Below are 20,544 nucleotides of genomic sequence, written 5' to 3'. Positions count from 1 at the left end.
AATGCCCACGCAAAGCAAATAACAAGAAGAAAATTTTTAGACCATCAAGAGCAATATTTCCAACAATGCTTGATGATCTTTCAAATACAAAATATTTGCAACAATGCCAATCACAAAGCGAACCAAATTAAACATGCAATTGCAAGATCAATTGAAGAATATATATATATATATATATATATATATATATATATATATATATATATATATATATATATTTGAAATTACAAGACATGAATTATATTAATTGTCCAGGAATTGACACATATGGATTGCCATATGTTCCAGATCTAGAGACACAAATTAAAGGAGGCCAAACATATATGTGCTGTGTTCCTGTTCCTGGCTTTAGCAACTAGATATGTTTGAAATCAGGTAGCAATCCCCCCCCCCCCCCCCATCCTCATACATTGCGTTGCCCTTTTGTTAAGAAAGGAAATATGAACCGCACCAGCTGTCCATGAATGGATAATGGAGCGCATTATATTTCTGTTCTGCCAATATGATGAATAGCACTCAGCAATGCAATCGTCAGAACCAAACTACTTACTTGCAAGTAGCCTTACAATTGTTGATGCAAACTTTTCATCAAAAAAAAATTGTTGCTGCAAACTAATTAAACTTCTACCACACCATATGCCATGCATGCGGCACAACAGCTATATAGCTATATGCTGGGAATCTCAAACTGTTCTTGCAAGTTTGCATCCCTCCGGAGGAGCAAATTAAATAGACCAAAGAAAGGATAAAAAGCTACCAATCGATTGAAAGCTGAATAAAATAACGGCGATCAAACCAGTACGACTCACGCAGTAGTGATTCATCAACTGATGAAATGGGGGGAAATAAAAGGGGGGAGAAATCTTTTGCAAAATGCAAAATGCTATAGCCACTGAAGAAGAAGATGCAGAGAACAATGGCTAAGCCTTGTTGTTCTACCAGCAAAAAGGGCATTCCAAGAACTCCAAGTCCCGCTGCTGGCTAGCTCCTCATCAGATGGATCAATGGATGTAGATGGCGATGGACACCACCTATAGTACAGCTAGCTAGAGAAAAAACTCACGGCATGATGAACTGCGGTGATGCCGACGTGTCGGGCCCTCCGCCGCCGGACGGCCCCGGCGGCGGACTCCCCTCGGAGGACGGCCCCGCCGCCGCGGCCGACGCCGACGATGGCTTCTTGCGCTTCTTCTTCTCGTAACTGATCCCCCTGGCCCGCGCCTGTGTCTCGCGCACCTCGCGCAGGTAGAGCCTCACGGCGCGCGCGCCGAAGGGGTTCATCTCTGGCGTGCCGCCGTTCTCCTCGTAGGCGGCGCGGAGGCGTCCGATGAGCGCGTCGAGCGAGCCCCACGCCTGGCGCAGCGGGCATGGGCACGGCGCCGGCGGGTTGGGGTGCCCGTAGAAAGGGCACACCGGCGTGTGCACCTTGGTCTTGCCGAACTGGTCCATGTACTTGAGGAACTCGAGCATGTGCGCGCCGCTGCACCGCGACAGCGACAGCGGCGGCCGGTGGTTGCGCAGGTACTGCCCGAACGTGTTCCAGTCCCGGCGCTTCTGGGACTCGTACCGGCTCAGCGACGGCGACGAGCTGGACGGCGACGGGCCGCCTCCCCCCGCCGAGGATCCGAGGGCCGCAGCGCCGGATGACGACGAGCCGGCACCTGACGCCCCGGCGCCTCCGGAGAAGAGGACGGCCGCGGCGGGGCCGAGGAAGAAGCTGTCCGGGGCTGCGCCGCCGTCAGCCGCGGACGGTTCTTGGCCCGGTATCATGTGATGGTGGTGATGGTGGTGGTGGTGGTGGTGGTGATCCATATCCCTCCCGCGCGGCTGTCATCGGCAGATGCAACACAACAAAGAAGCATAACTTTTCTTGCTCTGATGCGACCGAGCTTCTGATCTATTACACAGAAGTAGCTCTGAACTGAAGTGGGCTAGGTCAAGAGTCAAGACAGGAAGAGGGGAGAGGAAGTCGAGGACGGAGAAGGGAGATCGATGCGTACCGGAATGTGCAGCGCCCGATCTAGTATTCTCTGCAGCGTGGAAGCTGCTTACAGATGCATGCGCGTGTTGGGATCTTGGCAGTGATTAGCTGGTACTCTCTTCTGATCCACCTCCTGGTGAGTGATCCACCCATCCGCCGATACCAAGAAATGCTATGCTCTGACGCGCAGCAGCTCAGGTGGTCAAGTCATCCTTGGGAGTCAGCATGAAGCTCTGGTGGAGGTGGATGAACAGTTGATGGTGGCAGTGCTGCTGCTGGATGGGAGGGTGGGGGGTGAGGGGGATGGAGGGGATAGGTTTTTAGCCTTTTTGTTAGGCAGGCAGCCAGGCATTGAGGGGGTGATAATAGGTACGGTGTAGTAGGGTATAGCTAGCTAGCAAGAGAATAAGAGGGAGTGAGAGAGTCTGAGAGGGATAGGGAAGCAAATAAAAACAAGGGCCCTTGCTTTTTAATTTCCTTCCTTTTCTATTTCTTTGGATTTTCCTAAACTCTAATATATATGCACAAGTGGTTAGCATGCAGAGATGGTGAGGGATGGTGAGGAGTCCTTGATGATTTTTAATTTCAGCATTAATATTTGTTGGTCTAGACTCTTGTATCTATTTACAGGGGTATGGTGTCTGCACTCGTAGGGGTGAGCGTGGAAGAATATGAGCAGTATAATTAATGAAAAGAATATGAGCGTGGAAGCCACAGTGGTAATTTTATTAATTATTATTTATCAAATAATAGTTACATTGCTCACGATATTGTTCTAACGTATAGGATGTAGAGGTTCATCGACCCAATAATATTGATATGCAAAAATTGTAGGTTTTTATATTGAAGAAGTTTGAGCATGTTGCCATCATCTTCCATTATTATCAACTTTAGGTTTTTTTCTACTCCCTCCATTCCAAATTATAAGACATCCCAAGAATCTTGGAGAGTCAAAGCAATCTCAAATTTTACCAAAATTATAGAGAGAAATATAAAGATTTATGATATCAAATTGATGTACTATAAAATATAACTAATAAAGAATTTAATGGTACTTAGTTTATATAATAAATGTTATTATTTTATTATATAAATTTGGTCAAACATAAAAAACTTTTGACACTTCAAGATTGTTGGAATGTCTTATAATTTAGAACGGAGGGAGTATATGATAGTATCGTATCAGATTTTGAGTTCAGTAAGAATTTTGGCCACCCCACAAATAATATATTAGCATTCGTTTATGTATCAAGTTTTAGCGCAATTCAAATAAAAAATTGGTGTCCACTCGATTCCATGTCTGAGATCCGGGGAGCCTCTACATAAGGCCGTTTGGTCATCAACAGTGTTCGACGAAGTTTTTTCTTGGAAAAAAAAACAAGACCAACAAGAGCGGATTTGTTTTTAGGGGGTACATGTGCAATTCCTTCCATGCCTCCAATCTGCAGCTGCGTGACATGACTACATGCAGGATATTAATCTGGATCGAGTGTGATGGCCTCTTCTTTCTTTTGATTTTCTTGCCGGTTTTTTTTGCTACTTTTCAATTGTATCGTTGCAGTGGTGATGGGACGGTTCTTCCATCAGTGTTGCACGGGCTCTGATAGGAAAAATGGATAAAAGGAACAGGTTACTTATGTTAGCACTGTAGACGACATGAAATATGGTACATGGTGCGTTCACAGATATTATATTTGTGCATCCCTGATATGTACACGTATGGTGTCTGATATCCATACTTGTAGTTTTCTTGTAGACATAGACTAATCAAGATCCCATATGTCCCACCTGGAACCTCTCTAATGCAAATAATTCTACCAAATCCTAGTTTCAAAAACTTTATCTGTTTTATGTGTGTGTGTAATTTCCTTCCGTGTGCATGTTTTTAAATGGTGTTTAGGGCAAGCTAATCAACTTGTACAAAAAACAGTTAAAATAAAAAACGGAGTATTTGTTTGCGTACTCTCAGTTTATACATAGTATTAGGTTAAACCGTTTACTAAAATTATTACTGCACTGTTTATATATATTCCTAATATTAAACTAGATTGGAACAACAAATTAAATAGATACAAATAAAATCAACAATACTGACTTATCTAATGAACTAAATGAGAAGCAAGTTATTGCCTAATTTGCTCACGTTTGTTTTGACTTAGGTAGTCATATATGCATGGAGAATCAAAGGAGATTAACGCGACTATTTTTTTTAAAAAATGAACACATCTAGCTGGTGCCTGCAGCATGCTCAATAATACTATACTCCTGATTTTTTTGAAATAAAATACTACTCCTGATTTGGCTAGCTAGAATGTTGCAGAAACTAGTCGAATAATTAAACCCCCAAAGAACAGGTAAGTTTAAAACCGCGCCCGCACATATACATGCATGCATTTATAAGAAAAAGGGTAAAATTGAAACGCACACTACTAGACGACCAAGAGAGAGAGAGAGAGAGGTCCCTTGTCAGGAGAAAGAGAGTTTGTAGTAGTGGGAGGGTGGGAGGACGACAGTGACAAGTGAAAGTTAGTTGCATGTGGTAAATACTGCTTTTTGGAATCGACACAGCGTAGGGTACAGTGCAATAGTACTTTGCCAAGCAGCCTAGCTATGAGCACATACTATTAGATACTAGATCTGGCCTCTCTCTGCACCGGCCAAACCCTAAATTCTGTACGTTTTTTCCTGCACAGATCTGCTCCACTTGCTTGTATACGTGGTAGCAGATTATGGCTATAGTGGTCTCTTTACGGTGCAACTTGGCTCTTATATATTTTAATTAATATTAGAGCATGTTCCTTTAATTTTAAGATTATCCGATCCTTAGATTATCTATGCTAAATTTTATGACCCTTCACCACCCCTATGTACACGGCAACTCACCAGCTAATTCGAATCACATTTAATTATGTCTATATGATACAAGCACACATATATATGCTTGCATAGTACAAATAAAGAATACAATTTTAAGAATTCTGATAAGACAAATTAGTGGTGAAAGATCAGAATGACTACGTAGTACCCTAACTATTCTAATTATTCGGAACGGGTACGTTCCATATACATGCAAACCTTCTATAATTAATCGTGCATGAAGTCTAAAGGAAAGAGTTCCAGCTATGCATGCAGAAATTTAAATGAAAGAGAGGTGCGAGTCCCACAAGCTAGTACATACAAAAGCTATAAAATTGTATTATTTGTGAGGACAAATTTTGAATGGTATAGCTAGCTGTGGCTATTCTTTACGGGACAGAAAAAGGATACGTATTGTTTTCCAATAGAGCATATACTAATACCTGGAATAATATAATTATTTTGTTTTACCACCATTATTAGGATTATATGAATTATTTTTTGTACTTCTGAAGTGCACTAGTAGCGTAGGCACGGGCACCTTATTACTAATATACTAGCTAGGGATAAAAAAATACCGAAGGAAAACAATTATTGTATCCTTGACCAACGTACGGCCAGAAGGATCAGATATGATTACACCTTGCAAACTGTTGAATCGATAAATAACATATAACTATATAAGGACAAACATGATTCATTGTCATGTTCTTTTCCTCTTGTTGGATCAGCACGCAACATGGGCCGCCTTAGGTACGGTACAGTACCATTAATTGTCCTATTATATGCCCGATCAAACAGATTATATGATCGATCCGTTCCTCATTCATATATATATATATATATATATATATATATATATATATATATATATATATATATATATATATATATATATATATACACATATGCTATAATAGTGTTAAATCACCCCTTGAAGACTACGACAAGTCAACAGCGTCGAGTATTTATCAGTGGGCTAGTGGCCCATCAAGAGCTAGGGACACTTGTGAAGCAAGAATTAACGCCCATGGATGATACACATTTCTCTTTTTGAAGCAGAAGGATAAAAGTAAATATGGATACATAAACTAAAACTGAAAATAAGAATGCTTGCTTAATGATGTATATCAGTCCAGGACCGAAGTGTAACAAGTGCTCCATTCCAAATTATTTTTCACTTTAGTATTTTCTATAAGTAGTCAAACGTCTAACTTTTTTAAGATTACATGGTACAACTCAGACACTCACACTCCTATTAATATACGTACGCAAACTCTACCCCCTATGAGCATCTTACAAGGCTAAGTCGGCAAATCCTCGAGATTAACGAAGTCACCACAAGCATCTCGCTGTCGACGTTTAGCTTTGATAAAGCTTATAATTAAGAAATACGTAATTTTTCATGAGACAGAATACATACACTAAGCAACATTTTGATCAGTGTGTGTCGGTCCGAAGATATGACTGGAAGGAAAAGATAAGTAAAACTAAGCGGTGTTAATTAATTTCCTCCATCTAGCTCTAGCTGGCTTTTTCGTCATTTGGAGAGATGAGATGAGATGATCGAGATGGATGGATGACGATATTCCCTATCTTGAACGTGCGTGGGAGGATGATGGAGCGATCAGGAGTACTGTTCCTGCGCGGGGCCCTGCGAGATGCTCGCATGATATAGCTAATCGGTCAAAAAAGCTGGGCCTGCTGCCAAGCCCGCCCAGCCATGCAAGGATCGACATCTCGCTATCATGCATCTACCGTGCTCCGTGCTCCACGAGAGAGAGAGAGAGAGAGAGAGAGAGAGAGAGAGAGAGAGAGAGAGAGAGAGAGAGAGAGAGAGAGAGAGAGAGAGAGAGAGAGAGAGAGAGAGAGAGAGAAGATCTTGCACGTACGTACGACGATTGGTCTAGAAAGAAAGAAAATTAATAAAGGAGCGAGGCGAGCAAGCCAGCAAGCTTAGATGAGTAGATGCATGCATATGATGGGCAACGGCAACGTCCTTTGATCCCTGCAGCTGCGTCTCGGCTTCCTTCCTTTATTTCTTTTCAAAATCCGCCTGCGGCATGCGCTGCAGGCAAGTTAGGTCCATACGTGCATATTCCGCATGCGCCATTAGATTTATTTAGGCACTACTACCTTTTTTGACAGTTTGAGATGCTGCATACACATGTACTACTTGCTCAACTGCTCTCCCATATATATATATATATATATATATATATATATATATATATATATATATATATATATATATATATATATATATATATATATATATATATATACTGCCTTGCAATTACCTGAAATCTTGCTACAAAATCAAGCCATGCATATATATTAGCTAGCTAGCTAGGAAAGGAACACATGCATCCATGATGGGTATCTTTCTAGTAGTTCACAAGTCAAGTAGCAGTGACGACCAGTCTGGACTCTGGAGATGCATGAGCTAGAATCCTGGTCCCTAACTATAGATAGCTATATATAGCATATATATTGGTCCATTTTTAAATATGTTTTATTTAAGAACATATATATGTATACACTTATATTTATATATAATATAGTAGTACAACCAATCCCATCTGAACAGTATAGTACCACACATTCCTGTACGTACGGTACGGTACGGTGTGGTCTCAGCAAACAAGAGTCTCAGCTAGCTAGTGTGAGTGCCTAGCCGTGGGGCTTATGTATATGCTAGAAAGATAAGGTATGGCCGTTGCGTGCGTAAACACACTGTTGATCTTCAGCTGGGCTTCCATCGTGCACGCACACCTAGCGGCTAGCTAGGTGTATACATCGCTCTATCTGCACGAACGTGGCCGCCGATTGGCCGTGATAGTATGAGCTAGTAGTGATGATGGATGGACCCTTAGGTCATCGATGTTTGTGTGTGTGTACAATCGAGATGGACAAATTTGCACGCATGCACCAGCTAGCCCTCCGACTCAACTATAGTAGGTTACTATAGCTTGACGTAGTCACCAACGTCCGTATGTATCACCACTTTAAATACCTCTGATAATAATGATAGATTATTTATGCCCAAAAAAAAGAGCGCGCATCGACTCATCCAGCAACGTGGACGCATGCAACTGGACAGCATGTAAATACTCTCTCTCAATACTTATTCAAAAGTCTCACCCTTTTCTGGTGTGTAATAATGCTACTCCATCTGGTACTATCGGTTATCTAAGAATCCTAGTATTAGGTCACGCGTCTTCGAACTCCCCCAGCTTGAAAGTCAGGCTGGAGAACTTGTGTGTGCATCCCCCCCCCCCCCTCTGCTCCTCTTATCCTGTATTCTTCGAACTCTGTAATTCCGTTTTCAGAAATGGAATTAGGGACATGCCTCGTTTCGAAAAAAGGAATCAGGATGATGCATGCATGCAGTTTAATCTCTGCTCCTCTTATGGGGAATGTCACGAGGCAATGTCACTGAATGTCCATCCGGTTGGTTGGTGGGGGTACTCGAGCGGGAGATCAAAGAGAAGAGAAGAGAGAAAAGAAAAAGGAGTTGGGGTGGTACGGTGGTGGATGAGCTGGGCAATAATATAATATAATATGTGGCCGGGCGGGCGGGCGGCCTGCATGCATTCAGCAGTAGTCCTGGCTCCGATCCGCGATCCTGATGGAGTGCAAATAAAGGTCCAAGGCCGGACAAATGGATGGAGGACGGTGAGCAGTGGAGTTTGGCGAGCCATAGAATGTCTGTCCAAATAAAGGAAGGCAGCTAAAGTGAGAGCCTCAGGACGCCACTGTTCACAAAAGGGAGGAAACCCAGCCACTCATCGATCGATCGATGCGAGCCTCTGCTAGGAGAGAGAAGAAAGAAAGAAAGAAATGTGTATGGCCGTATGGGCAATATATACCAAACCAAGCCAGTACATACTCTCGGCCATTAGGTAGCTATAGGATGGATCGGAATCGCTGATCTTGCTGGGTGGCCAAGTGGTGGGCATCCATGCCAATGGCAATGCCATGGCCCTCGTGCATACGGCCGGCGTCTGCACCTGCATCTGCATGCATGCATATGAATGCTGGCTGGCAGCAGGTGGCCCGGCATGGTGCCCGCGGTACTGGAGTAGCTAGCTGCCGCCGCCGCGTACATGGCCGCCCGTCGTCGGCTGGCTGCCACACGTACAGCCCCCAGCCCTCAATTCTTACCGCCCGGCGCGCCGTACCACCACCACCACCCTCTCTCTCCTCCATTCCAACCTCTCCTGACCTCCGTACTGCACGACGCACGCAGCGCCGTCTACAGGAATTGAGGGCTCCGAGGATGGCGTAAAATTAGGGTTGGTAAAGGACCAAAACTTTACTCTAGATAATCTAAAGGCTGGCTAGGGCAAAACTCTTATCTTATATAATTTTGAGCTAAAAATATATAAGAATCATGTTGGATTGTCAATAGAGCACTGATTGCTAGAATGTTGATGTCCGTCGGCACTGGTCCTGGTGATGTTGGCTAATGGTGATTTGAGGACTGTAGCTGCTCGTCGGGAAGGACGGAAATTGGAAGAGACGCAGATGCTATAGTAGCGGCGACATATCTTTTTTTAGATTATGGAAAAAATCCCAACCTTGATCATTCACAAGTGAATGACTATAGCCAAAAGAGTTGCAAGAGCTCTTAGACTCTAGACCTCAAATGAGGAATTTCACAAATACAAGAAAAAGATTGTAAAACAAAGAAAGAAACCTAGAATACTAAGCTTCAAACTTCTTCGTTCTGCTTCAATCTTGTAATGTATTCACATGTACCAAACCATCACATCACGTCTGTTGCTTGCCCTTTCACATAAACCTCCATCTGGCGCAAGGGTAGAAGGATATGTCAGTATCGTCACCAGCGAGGGAATGGCACCAAACGATGTCATCAATGCTGAAGCCAGAGCGCTACACCAGACAAGAATTTCCTCGAATGGTTTCTCGTGACCTGCAAATAGGATAGCACACTGACAAAGCCACCAACAAGGAAAACACTGCAACAATCAGCACTATTGCCGGCTGTCATGACGCCGGCTGAGATTTCTCTCTATGCACACCGAGCCAAGTCTGCCCGCCAGCACAAAAAGGTCGGCCACCGAAGAGGCCATCCCCAACAGTGTGCCGCCACGAGCACCACCCTCTGGCCACCACAGGCACCCGCCAGCGCGCCGCGACGGACGTCGCAGACCAACACGAGACCACCCAGCAGTTGGACCGGCGGACCTGCTCCATGAGCATGCGCACGCCGGCGACCATGGGGGAAGCCGCCGCCGCAGCACCGAGCAGATCCGAGCCTGGGGGCGCCGGATCCAGCCGTCGGCCCCCACGGATGCTCACACAAGGGGTGGAAAGCTGTTGCCGCCGCACCGAGTAGATCCAGCCCCGTGGCCGCCGCCAGATCTCCTTCCGCAGGCCGGCGCCGCCGCCATGCCGGGCACCGGCGCAACGTGGTCCACGGACGAGAGAAGCCCCGTCATCGCCTTCCCAGCAGGCACACGGATTTCTGGTGCCCAGCTCCGGCGGCGACGAGGACAGCTGGAGGGAGGGTGTGGCGGTGGTGGCGGGGGGAGGGGGGAGGGGGGGCGCCGTTCGAGTCGCCTCCGAGAGAGCCGACGCGGAACTGTGTATTTTCTTGTCAGCGATTGTATTCGCTAGACAAGGAATAGAAAGCGAATAGCGATAACACATTATAGATCTTGGACTGTTAAAATTTGAGGGCCTTCATTGTTTAGGCCTCGAGCGGTCGCTAACCTCGCTTGTGGCCTTGGACACGGCCTGGCACCACGTTCACCACATAATGCGCGCCGCTGTCTCTCGTCTCGTGAGTTGTGTACATGCATGTGGGTACGACGTACGTAGTATTTACTGATGGAGCAGCGCAGCAGCTCGTCGGCGCGGGTGGGGCAACAGTTTATGCCCTGACTGCTTTGACCGCCTGCAATGCATACCCGGCCGGCCTCGTCATGTACATGGTCGTCGGTCCTACGTGGCAGCTGATCAGGCTAGCTGCACCCAAGTACTGTTGGTTGCCGGTCGGTCCGTGGGACGCAATGCGAGCACCGCACAGCACGTTACAGTCGTGCACGGCGACCTAGCTAGGTGCCAGTAGCTAGATCGGCGATGCATAGGCTCTCGTATACACGCACGCATATGGCTACTGTGCGGGCACAGCAAACCCATCAGCTATAGCTGCTCACGCACATTGCAACAGCGTCATCTCTATCGCACAGCAAGAGCAGGATGCGATGCGATGCGATGCGTGTACATATATCATGAATGCAGCTGAGCTACATAGCTACAGCGCCTAGCTACATGTACATTTCTCTGCCGCCTGCATGTAGCTAGGCGATATATATGCATGATGATTACACGTTAGTATCATCGATCGGCGGCACGGCGGGGATCGGAGCGAGAGAGAAAGATGCACATCGATCGACTGCCTGTAGCTTAGCCGGCGAGCGATGCCCCACCAAGGCGGCAGCGGGGATCCGGCCGGCCGGCGCTCAGTTGGTCACATCGGTCACATGCTCGCCGCCTGCCGGTGCCGGCCGCCCATGGATCGGATCAGCCAGCCAGCTTGATGCGCGCACCTGGCCTGCAGGCTGCTGCTGCTGCTCCGTCTATTCATGCGCTACTATACCTTACCTTCCTCCTGCATATATACAGTTATTACATATGCCATCCATGGATGGCTGTGGTAATGTCGTAGATCGATGCATTGGTGGCGCCAACAGCCGGAATCTTGACGGTGACCTAGCTACCTAGCGATCGCCAAACCAACAGTAGTACATGGCCGCGATGATTAAAGCTAGGCACCAAACCGCCCTTTGCATGGTACGTAATAAAGCGCAGTAACACACAAGCGATGACACCAAAGAGCCAAGACGAAAGCAGAGAAGGCGAAGAAGCACAAGTCTTCGAAGATGACCTCGGTTAGTTATTCTACACCCAAATGTTAGGGAACCTTAGGTGTAACTGTTATTTTACGCCCAGTAGTCAAATTACTGACCAAATTGATCAGAAAATACTATATATATATAATAACTATATATACATATACAGTGCCAGTCACTACTAATTACTCTTAAACTAACTACTATAGTTGCCGTACATGCCACTAGCACATATGGCCTGCCACCAGTGGCGAATCCAGAAATTCTTAAGAGGGGGTTGATTTCTTCTTTCCTCTCTTTCTTCCTCATCTTTTCTTCTCCAAAATGAGGGGAGCTAAGGGGGGCTCCATGGTGTTTTTGGGTCTAGGGGGGCTGGAGCCCCCTAGACCCACTCCAGCCCCCCTAGACCCACTGCTGCCTTCGCCCCTGCCTGCCACCCTGCATGCATGCATGAATAAAAAGAGATCCAAGAGCACGTGACCATATAGCTAGCTAGTAGGCACATAGCAATCTAGCTAGCTAGCTAGTGTTCATGCCATTGCTGTCATCATGCATGTGTGCGCGAGGCTAGCTGCCCGGTCATGCATTGCGTATGGTCCATGCCTCCTCCCTGCATGTCATGCGCAGGCCACCATCGATCACCAGGGCGCGTGATGGGGACTAGTCGTCGACCGCGCCTTCAGTTCCCGGCTGCCTGCCTGCACTCGACGACGGCGCCGGCGCCGGAGAGCGAGCGAGCGGCCAGGCGCCCAGGCCTCGTGCACGCACTAGCGCATGCGGCGCAGGCCTATGGTTGCCCTACCCCCGACGCGGCAACAGTATCGTTGCGGCCGGCCCGCGCCCAGCCTACGCACTACGCCCCTCGCGGGCGGCTCCACTTGAAGAAAACAGTGGCCGGCGACGGACGACGCCATGGAGGGAGGCATGGACCGGCGGCCAGCATCGATTTATCCGGCCGGCCAGGCCTCGAGGGTTTTGTGCGTGCAGTGTACTAGCAGCCCGGTAGGTAGGGGGGAGCATCAGATCAGGGAAAAGCAAAAGGAGAAATCCATGCATAAAGGACCCTGTGTGCAAGTATGTGGCCTACTGCATGCCAACAGGACAAGATTGCGGCAGCAGGCAGCTGCTGCATGCTGCCCCTAACTTTCTCTTTCTCCTCTTTCTTTCTTTCTTTCTTTTTTTTTTACGGCGCCACTGCCATCTGCCCATGCGATGTTTTTGAAAGGCACTGGCTGGCTGGAACTCGCTTGCAGTACAATTCCAGTCCAAAATATCAATAACTGCGGCCGTATCGGAATGGGTCAGCTTTAATCAGGAGGGGAACATTGTTTCCCTTCGCAAACATGCGGCCCAGGCCCGGAGACAATGGGCAGAGAGGCGGCACGTGAGGCGGCCAACTGACCGTCCAATCAGTCCGTGTGTGCCCGCGTGGATCCCCAAAGCACGTGCCCCCTGCCCGCCTCTGGTAACCACAAGGAACAAGAACGACAGAAGCGAAGCAATGATGCGGCTGCCTTACATTAACCCACTCGAATGGGCTGATGGCAGTGATGTCTCTGAACAAACCCATGCGTTTTTCTCCCTCTGTGATGAGCAAAACCTGCATCTGCAAGGGCGCTCGATAACAGAAACCAATAATTGCCACCCTTTCTTTATCTGAAAAAAAATAAGAAGAAAAATCATCAATACTTGTTCACAGGATATGATATGATAAAGTTGCAGCACCAGCCTACATGGTGCAAGCAAATGTCAACATCTCTTCTGAAAGAGTTGACAGTACGGTGTTCCACTACGTCAACACCCAGGTAAACCCACAATGTTTCAGAACAATATCAACAACACTGGGTCAATCCAGTCTTACCCGGCCGATGTTTAAATGGACCATCATAGAGGGGGAGAAAGTGGCAAAAATAGTGCATTAGTACAGAAACAAATGTCTCGGCTACCTCACTCCACTCAGCACAGAATTCAGCTAATTGACTAACGAACTAGGTGTACAACAAAAGGAGCCATCATAAGCTCAGCACAGACCAGAACAAAGTTAGCACTGCTCGATCATTTACAATTTTCTATGGAACTGAAAGATAATGCATATGGCCAGACAAGTTGAAGCCAAACGGGCGCAAACAGAAGCCATCGCCACCTGCACTTATCAAGCCATGCCACTCAGGATTTCAACCAACTCATTTTTCTTCATCTTTGAGTAGCCTTTGATTCCTCGAGACTTTGCAAGTTCCCGCAGTTCTGCAACCTTCAAAGACCTCAGATCGGAACTTTCCACAGCACTATTATCATGCGATTCATCAGTGTCTGTAACATCAGCAATTTCCAAAGAAGGTTCGGGATACTCCTCATTTAATTCCTCAGTATCAGATTCATCATCTGAAAGATCATCAAAGTCATGCAAAGAAATATTTTCTGGTTGTATTACAGAATCAGGTTCGTATGGAGAAACTGAGTCAGGCTCGTATGGAGAGACTAAGTCAGGCTCATCTGTAGCAGTCCTCTCATCGAGAGCTGTCTTAGCTTTTTCTACAGCATCAGCGACATTACTGGCAATAGACTTGCGATCAGTTTCTGCATCAGCATCTGCATTGATAACAGGCTGGAATTTCACTCCAGGAACAGGAGATCTTCGCCTGAAATTTGAAGCTGGCCTTTTGAAGGGAGCTGGAGGAGGCTTCTTCTGCTCTTCCTGGGTGTCACTTTTTGTGCCAAAGATGGTTGAGCTTTGTCTATTTCCAGAATCATTGCTTCGCCTCGTTAGATCAAAATTCTGTTCCTTGTCATCACTGCCCTTCCTTCTTTGGTCCACAGAGTGCTTCCTAAGCAACTTAAGAAGGGAATCAACGCTGCCCCTCTCACCCTGTACTTTTGCAGGTTCGGGATTCTTGTCTTCCCTGCTTTTCCCTCTAGCTCGTAGTTGTGCTTGAACCCTTTTAAATAGCTCCACAATCTCCTTCTCTCTTTCCCCTGGAGCTGATGTGGCTTGAGGACGAGAATTGCTTGCCAAAGAGATTGGTGGTCCATTTTTGGAGAACATGATATCACTATCAAATTCATCGATGTTCTCAGAATCATCTTTATCCTGGTATGGTTTGCCTTTTCCTCTGGAAGACCCCCCTTTCTGTTGTCGGGATATGTCCGAATTCCTTGGCCTATGGTTGTTGGGGCTCGCATTACATGCCAAATACACCCTCATTGGCCCCAACATGGGTGATGTGCCCATGAAACAAGATCCTGGAGGGACTCTGCAATCTCCATGATGTACAGGTAAGGTTCCTCTGCCTGAGACCCCTGGCCAGCAAAAACACTGTATATTAGTTATTGCTTTAGAAGAAACTAGTGAATTAGGAGGAACAGGCGGCTTAAAATGGAACTGACAGCGTTAATTTCTGCAGTACATGAGATATGAAATAGAAAACAAAATAAACCGAGATTGCATGACTAAAAAAGTTCGACCACAGGAAGACTCCCCCAGGCTTCGAACTCAAGTTGGGATTGGAACATCAAAGATTCCCGGAGTTCAAATGCTCTAACCATCTTGGTAAAAATATCATATCATTGTCGGAATGCACAGAGACCACTTGAAAATGACACATAAAAACTTAAAGAAGTTTTTAAGGAAAGATAAAGACCATCGAATGGAGAACGGAATGAACTATTAGTAGTGTCCATACGAAAAAAAAACAAAGTGTAACAGGCCCACATTCACCTTTCGTCTAGAATGAAAGTCAGGTCTTTGAGTATAGCTCGATATGAAAACATGATAACATGCTTAAAGAGTATGAGCTATTAATGTGCCTCTCTGTACATCTGCAAGGTACGTACAGTGCTACATCACAGGTGGAGGTGGACAGCATACAGTAAGAGTAGGTCTGTGCATTTTTATGAATCAGCTAACAAGCTGTCCTACTAATTAAAGCCGAACAACGCAAAAGAGGGAGGTGTTTACACCATGATACGGAAAAGATGAAATGCCTGCACTGGACGACAATACCAATAAATCGCAACCAACAGTAAGTCTAATGTAAGTTATACTTGGGAAATAAATGCAAAACCATTTTGAACATGAAGAGTGTCAATCTGGCGGTCACCTAACGTACTATTTAGGAAAAAAAAAGACTAATAATTTAGTCAATATGTGCATCCAGCTAGCTAAGAAACTGCAAGGCATCTGATAAAGTAGATAGCCATTCCTTGAAAAGCCGTGGATTAAGCATGAAGCGCATGAGCCATTGATCTGTGTATATAATCCTGTTCATGGCATCTAAATCCCTGATCAATTTAACATATAATTGGCTCTTGCACTTAAACAAAGACAGCAAGCTGGAATAGACTTTTGAGTTCACCAGGCAAGATTGGCACGTAGTACATCAGACAGCAAACTGCTAATTTGAATGAGAAGGAACTTGAAGGCGTATAACAGTTGGGGAAATCTCTACCCAGTTTGGCAGTTTCTTAGTTGATGAGGCTGGCAGTGTTGTATACTACAATGCACTGGAGTAGACCTCATTTCTATAATTTGTCCATTGTACAGCCATCAGGAACAAAACTAATTTGTTTGGCCTTATTTGCTGGTGGAATTGGCTCGTTCCAACTAGTAGTTGTGTTCTCCACATAAACACCAATTCCCTTTGCTACTAACTGGGATAGGATTAGGTTTCCGTTTCCTTTGACGATTCACCATTCTCACACGGCGCGATCTGGAGAGCCCAGCACGTTGGAACCCACAGCAAACAGTCTCTACTATTAGGCTGCTGCCCCCGTATGACTCGCATTGCGCCCCTCCGTCGCGACAGGGGCGCGCGCGCCGCGGCGGGGGCATTTACTTGGGCCGCACAGGGCAGCGGGACAAACGCGTCCAACCACCAGGCGAGGGGGATTGGCGCCGCGGGGGTGGCGGTGGAACGAAACCCTATCCGTCAGAAATGGACGGCGCCGCGCCGCGCGTACGCGTGGAGCCGTGGCCCGTGGTGGGCTAGCGACACGAGAGGGCGGAGGGTAGCGTACCGCGGTGGTGGAGGACGGCAGGGGCCGCGGCGGACATCCCTTCGCTGGGGGTTGGCCGCCCGGAGCGTCCCAGCCGGCGGCAGCGGCGGCGGTGAGGCGGCGCCCTGGCTTGGGGCAGAGCGATTTGGTGGTGACAGCTGATTAGCGGTAGAGAGAGAAGACTACCGAGCGGAGTAGAGTTGGGGGATTTTGGCGAGGGTTTTGGCCTGGCCTGGGCGCGGGGGACGTGGGCCGGCTCGTGTCACTCGTTCGCGGACCTTGGTGCGCCGCTCGCTGCTGCCCCAAACGGCGGCTGCCAAGTCTGAAGATGCAAGGGCGGATGGGCTGCGGGGAGTGGGTTGGTTTCGGACGGCGGAGGACAAGCAGAAAAGTCCAAAGCTGATTCTGTTTGGGCTGCATTTCTGTAGTACATCTACCTCGCCTTCGCCTCGGGCCAACCAACTCTTCACTTTCTGCCTCGCAGGGCTGAACTTCAAGCCCATTGCTTCCCAGAGTTCGTATTCTCTGACGGTCTGACCGCTTGCTTCATTTTTTTTCCTTTTTGAGCCCTCCGTGCTTGCAACATAAAAGGGTTAGCAGTTATTTGACACTTAGACTCAAGACAACATAAGCCATCTTTTAGTAGTTCAGTTACACCAAGGAGAACAGAATCCCAAACCAATGATAACCTACAATACACTCTCACAGTGACAACAAGTCGGCGACAGCCAGGTATTGGCAAACATCCAGGCATTTACACGCTTGCAGTTGCATAGATTAATGGCCCTTCCGTGCCATGACTTCAGACTACAGCTGCTTTCTCCTCCAGCTCCAGATATTGTTGCCCTTGCTGCATATAAGAGACAATAATTTTACAGCGAGCTTCAAAACGGACTCTGCGAGGCAAAGCTACTTGAAACCGGAAAATGTGGGCAAGCAAAAGGGTTCGACGATTCAAAAATCGGTAAGTGCAGCATCACTGGTTTTTAACATGCTGAAGCACCAAATTTCTACAGCCAACAACAGAATCTAGCCATGGACCACTTTCACAAGACAAACACAACTAACGACTTGTCATCTGCCGTAACTCACTAGCATGCAACTTAAACGAGAGCAAATATCTTGCACAACGGCAAGTGTTACTACTAACCTTCATTTTTTCTGGTACTTGTTGACAATATCCACCAAAGCTTGGAGATCCAGCTCTACTGCTAAAACTGGAGAATCCTGCTCCATGGCTCTACGGCTATTTGGGCAGAGACAAGAAACGAGAACACTGACCTCAGGCTCAAAGCACTTACCCGGCTGTAAGGAATTAATGATAGCTGAACCTAACATGGAACAAACCTGTTCTGTACCGGACCATGATCAACAGATGTCCTCAAAGAATATATCACTCTGCCCCAGATACTACGAATAGGAACAGGTCCAAACACACGGCTGTCCCAAGCTACCTGCCAAAAAGGTGGAACCGTGGAGAAATTAGCAGAATGACGGAAATATGTCAAACTTGGCTTGTCGCAATCGCAATCCAACATTTCAGTGTTAAATGATGAGGAAAAAGCTGGTGAAAAACTGCTCTTTTTTTAAACTCTGTGTGTGATATGGCAGAAAAAACAATATGACCTCCTATGGGCATCGTCATGTCTCGCATACCTTGGGCGACACTGATTGATTATCCAGCAGGAGCCAACATTGGTCATGCGCTAATACAAAAGGCTCATCTTTCTCATCCGTAGAAACCATCTCGCATCCTCCTATCGCACCCAACCTTCGAACCAGATAGCGGGATGGTGTCTTTGGATGTCTTACCAAAACAACATCACCAACAAAGACTCTCCTGTGAAAAGTTTTGGGTTACTCTTTCAAAAAAAAAAGGAAATAGAAGAAAATTTCTGAGTTACAGAATGCATAAAAAGCCAAGAAAGACTATCACGAATGAAGCATACTGCTGTTTAAGATAACTCAATGGAATTTAGTTTACAAAGATATATTTGAGTAAGGAAGATGGTAAATTTTTATAACGGTTGCAATTAACAATCGAATCATCAAATGAGAAATTGAAAACCAACCCTATTGCTGAGAAGCATAATTAGTTGCCACTGAATATTCATAATATGTTTAGCTAAAGGAATTTTATTATGGTTTGTAAAACCACCATTAGTTGCATTGTCAGTCATCTCACCGAATAAAGGTCCCTGTTTAAACGTTGTATTCCTTTTGTCCTCAGAATTTATATGCATTGCTGGTATCGTATATCAGTGAAAATGAGCACTAAAGTCAATCATTCATCAGTGAAAGGGAGGACTCAGCTAGCATCAAGTTGAACTAAGCTCATCACATCCATTCAGCACATGCTTGAGTTGCTTGACTAGTGAAATGCCTAGGTTGAGTAAGCATTAGGTAAAATTTTAATTTTGGACTCACCCTGAGTGCAAATCCTATGACAGTAACAGCTAAACACGAGAACATACTACTGCCAAAGACCATAATGGTCCACGGGGTTGGACAGTATCCTGGTTCGGAATTTAAGTTGGAGCATGAAAATGGTGAAATAATGCTAATGATTTGAAACAGTCAGAGGTGGCACTAAACCACCGTAGCGTAACAGGAAGCGATTATTACGTCGGATTGTTGGGGTAATGCAGCAGTTTCCTGACAAGGATAGCCGCACCGTCGCTGTGTATAGTCGGGGCCATCTCGCGTGTCGCGTTGTGGCACCAGGTCGCGGCAGTGAGCTTCCCTTGTGAGAAGAAGTCATAGAAGCAGGGCGCGATCTCATGATACCTGATCTGACCGTAATAATACTTCTGCAGCCAAAAGGGTAAAAGAATCGGAGGACAATGGCGATGACAGTGAGGCACCAAATACCAAATTAAAGAAGAGTCAATGTCAATCTATCTTCAATATGCTGGCACTGTACTGCACTTGTTTGTTATGAGGGACTGGGGTAGCATTCTAGTGAAGGATGGAGATCGAAAATGTGAGGAGCGGACCATGAAGGAGACGACGGCGGAGTAGCGCATCTTGCTGTGGGCGTAGCGGAGTCGCGTGGCCCAGGTCGTCGGAGACGCCATTTTAGAACAGCGTCGGCTTGGGAGCACACGGGACGAGCGAAGGACTTGAGGAGGGCGCCGTCTTCGGCGACCGGCGGAGGCTGCGGATCTCTCGACCCCAACGACGGCGGCAGCGGCGCAGCGCAGGTCCTGATCCCAGTGTCTTTCCACTTTGAGTGGAGGACGCGTGTGACGTGTCGACTGCTGGGAGGCTGGGAGTTTTTTTTTTTGAGAAAGGGTGGCTGGGCGTGGTTGTGCCTGGGCCCTGGGCCGCGTAACATGGGCCTATTGAGCCCATATTACGTGTTCGGCCTTTCGCACAAGCGGGATGGACTCCCTTTTTTTAACTTAAGGGCTCCTTTCGCTAATGTACAGGAGTACATCTCATTCCTTTTTTAAATTAAAAGATAAAACGACAATGTTTGGAATTGTGCTCCCATGAGACTACGAGACACAATTAGCAAGAAAGAGCAAGGGCATGAGCACGGGGATACGTTGACTATCCATTTTGACACATGTACATCTTCGAGTAACCAAAAACTAAGGGCATGTTCGGCTGGTAGAATGAATAGTGTTCGGCTGGTAGAATGAATAATATTCTGTGAAAGAAAATAAGTCATAATATGCCAGCCGAGCATTGTTCATCAGGCCAGTCGAACAGGCCCTAAAAAAAATAACGTAATTTCATATGAGTGTCTCATCCTCTGCAACTCCTAGAGTCATGGTAGCGTGAAGGAGAAAGGTAAGTTAAGGAAGCTCCAAATTCTTCCAAGGT

General features: G+C 46.5%; 3 protein-coding genes across 4 annotated transcripts; all 3 read right to left on the bottom strand.

Annotated features, from left to right (window-relative positions):
- Nucleotides 1–506: 506 nt before the first annotated feature.
- Nucleotides 507–2,319, bottom strand: LOC120645771 (protein G1-like6). 2 transcript variants are annotated; one of them, XM_039922521.1, is made up of 2 exons: nucleotides 2,001–2,319; nucleotides 507–1,897 (listed from the first exon to the last, which is right to left on the bottom strand). In XM_039922521.1, the coding sequence occupies exon 2, from the start codon at nucleotides 1,810–1,812 to the stop codon at nucleotides 1,060–1,062; it is 753 nt and encodes a 250-aa protein (XP_039778455.1). In that variant the 5' UTR covers nucleotides 1,813–1,897; nucleotides 2,001–2,319; the 3' UTR covers nucleotides 507–1,059. The 2 variants fall into 2 exon arrangements, with proteins under 2 accessions (XP_039778455.1, XP_039778448.1); XM_039922514.1 differs by having other exon boundaries at nucleotides 507–1,827; nucleotides 2,001–2,314.
- An 11,244-nt stretch (nucleotides 2,320–13,563) lies between these two features.
- On the bottom strand, nucleotides 13,564–16,908 carry LOC120645762 (SAP-like protein BP-73). Its single transcript, XM_039922509.1, has 2 exons — nucleotides 16,735–16,908; nucleotides 13,564–15,018 (listed from the first exon to the last, which is right to left on the bottom strand). The coding sequence occupies exons 1-2, from the start codon at nucleotides 16,769–16,771 to the stop codon at nucleotides 13,874–13,876; spliced, it is 1,182 nt and encodes a 393-aa protein (XP_039778443.1). The 5' UTR covers nucleotides 16,772–16,908; the 3' UTR covers nucleotides 13,564–13,873.
- Nucleotides 16,909–17,308: 400 nt separating this feature from the next.
- LOC120645741 lies at nucleotides 17,309–19,980 on the bottom strand. The gene is made up of 5 exons (XM_039922494.1): nucleotides 19,710–19,980; nucleotides 19,339–19,523; nucleotides 18,370–18,553; nucleotides 18,061–18,167; nucleotides 17,309–17,563 (listed from the first exon to the last, which is right to left on the bottom strand). Exons 1-5 carry the CDS (start codon nucleotides 19,788–19,790, stop codon nucleotides 17,521–17,523), a joined length of 600 nt encoding a protein of 199 aa, XP_039778428.1. The 5' UTR covers nucleotides 19,791–19,980; the 3' UTR covers nucleotides 17,309–17,520.
- Between the last annotated feature and the right edge of the window lie 564 nt (nucleotides 19,981–20,544).

The sequence above is a fragment of the Panicum virgatum genome, chromosome 1K (genome assembly GCF_016808335.1).
Source record: "Panicum virgatum strain AP13 chromosome 1K, P.virgatum_v5, whole genome shotgun sequence".
In the NCBI taxonomy this organism is placed as follows: domain Eukaryota; kingdom Viridiplantae; phylum Streptophyta; class Magnoliopsida; order Poales; family Poaceae; genus Panicum; species Panicum virgatum.
Note: the sequence above shows the minus strand (reverse complement) of the source record. Positions and strands in the feature narration are given on the sequence as shown.

What these genes read in the sequence shown, in the direction of transcription:
- LOC120645741 (XM_039922494.1), bottom strand. Translation starts at nt 19,790, where the DNA reads ATGGCGTCTCCGACGACCTGGGCCACGCGACTCCGCTACGCCCACAGC. An exon ending in ATCAATCAGTGTCGCCCAAG is followed by an intron (nt 18,168 to 18,369) that starts GTATGCGAGACA and finishes CCTTTTTGGCAG; the next exon opens with GTAGCTTGGGACAGCCGTGT. An exon ending in CATGGTCCGGTACAGAACAG is followed by an intron (nt 17,564 to 18,060) that starts GTTTGTTCCATG and finishes TCTTATATGCAG; the next exon opens with CAAGGGCAACAATATCTGGA.
- LOC120645771 (XM_039922521.1), bottom strand. Translation starts at nt 1,812, where the DNA reads ATGGATCACCACCACCACCACCACCACCATCACCACCATCACATGATA.
- LOC120645762 (XM_039922509.1), bottom strand. Translation starts at nt 16,771, where the DNA reads ATGTCCGCCGCGGCCCCTGCCGTCCTCCACCACCGCG. An exon ending in TGCCGTCCTCCACCACCGCG is followed by an intron (nt 15,019 to 16,734) that starts GTACGCTACCCT and finishes TTTGCTGGCCAG; the next exon opens with GGGTCTCAGGCAGAGGAACC.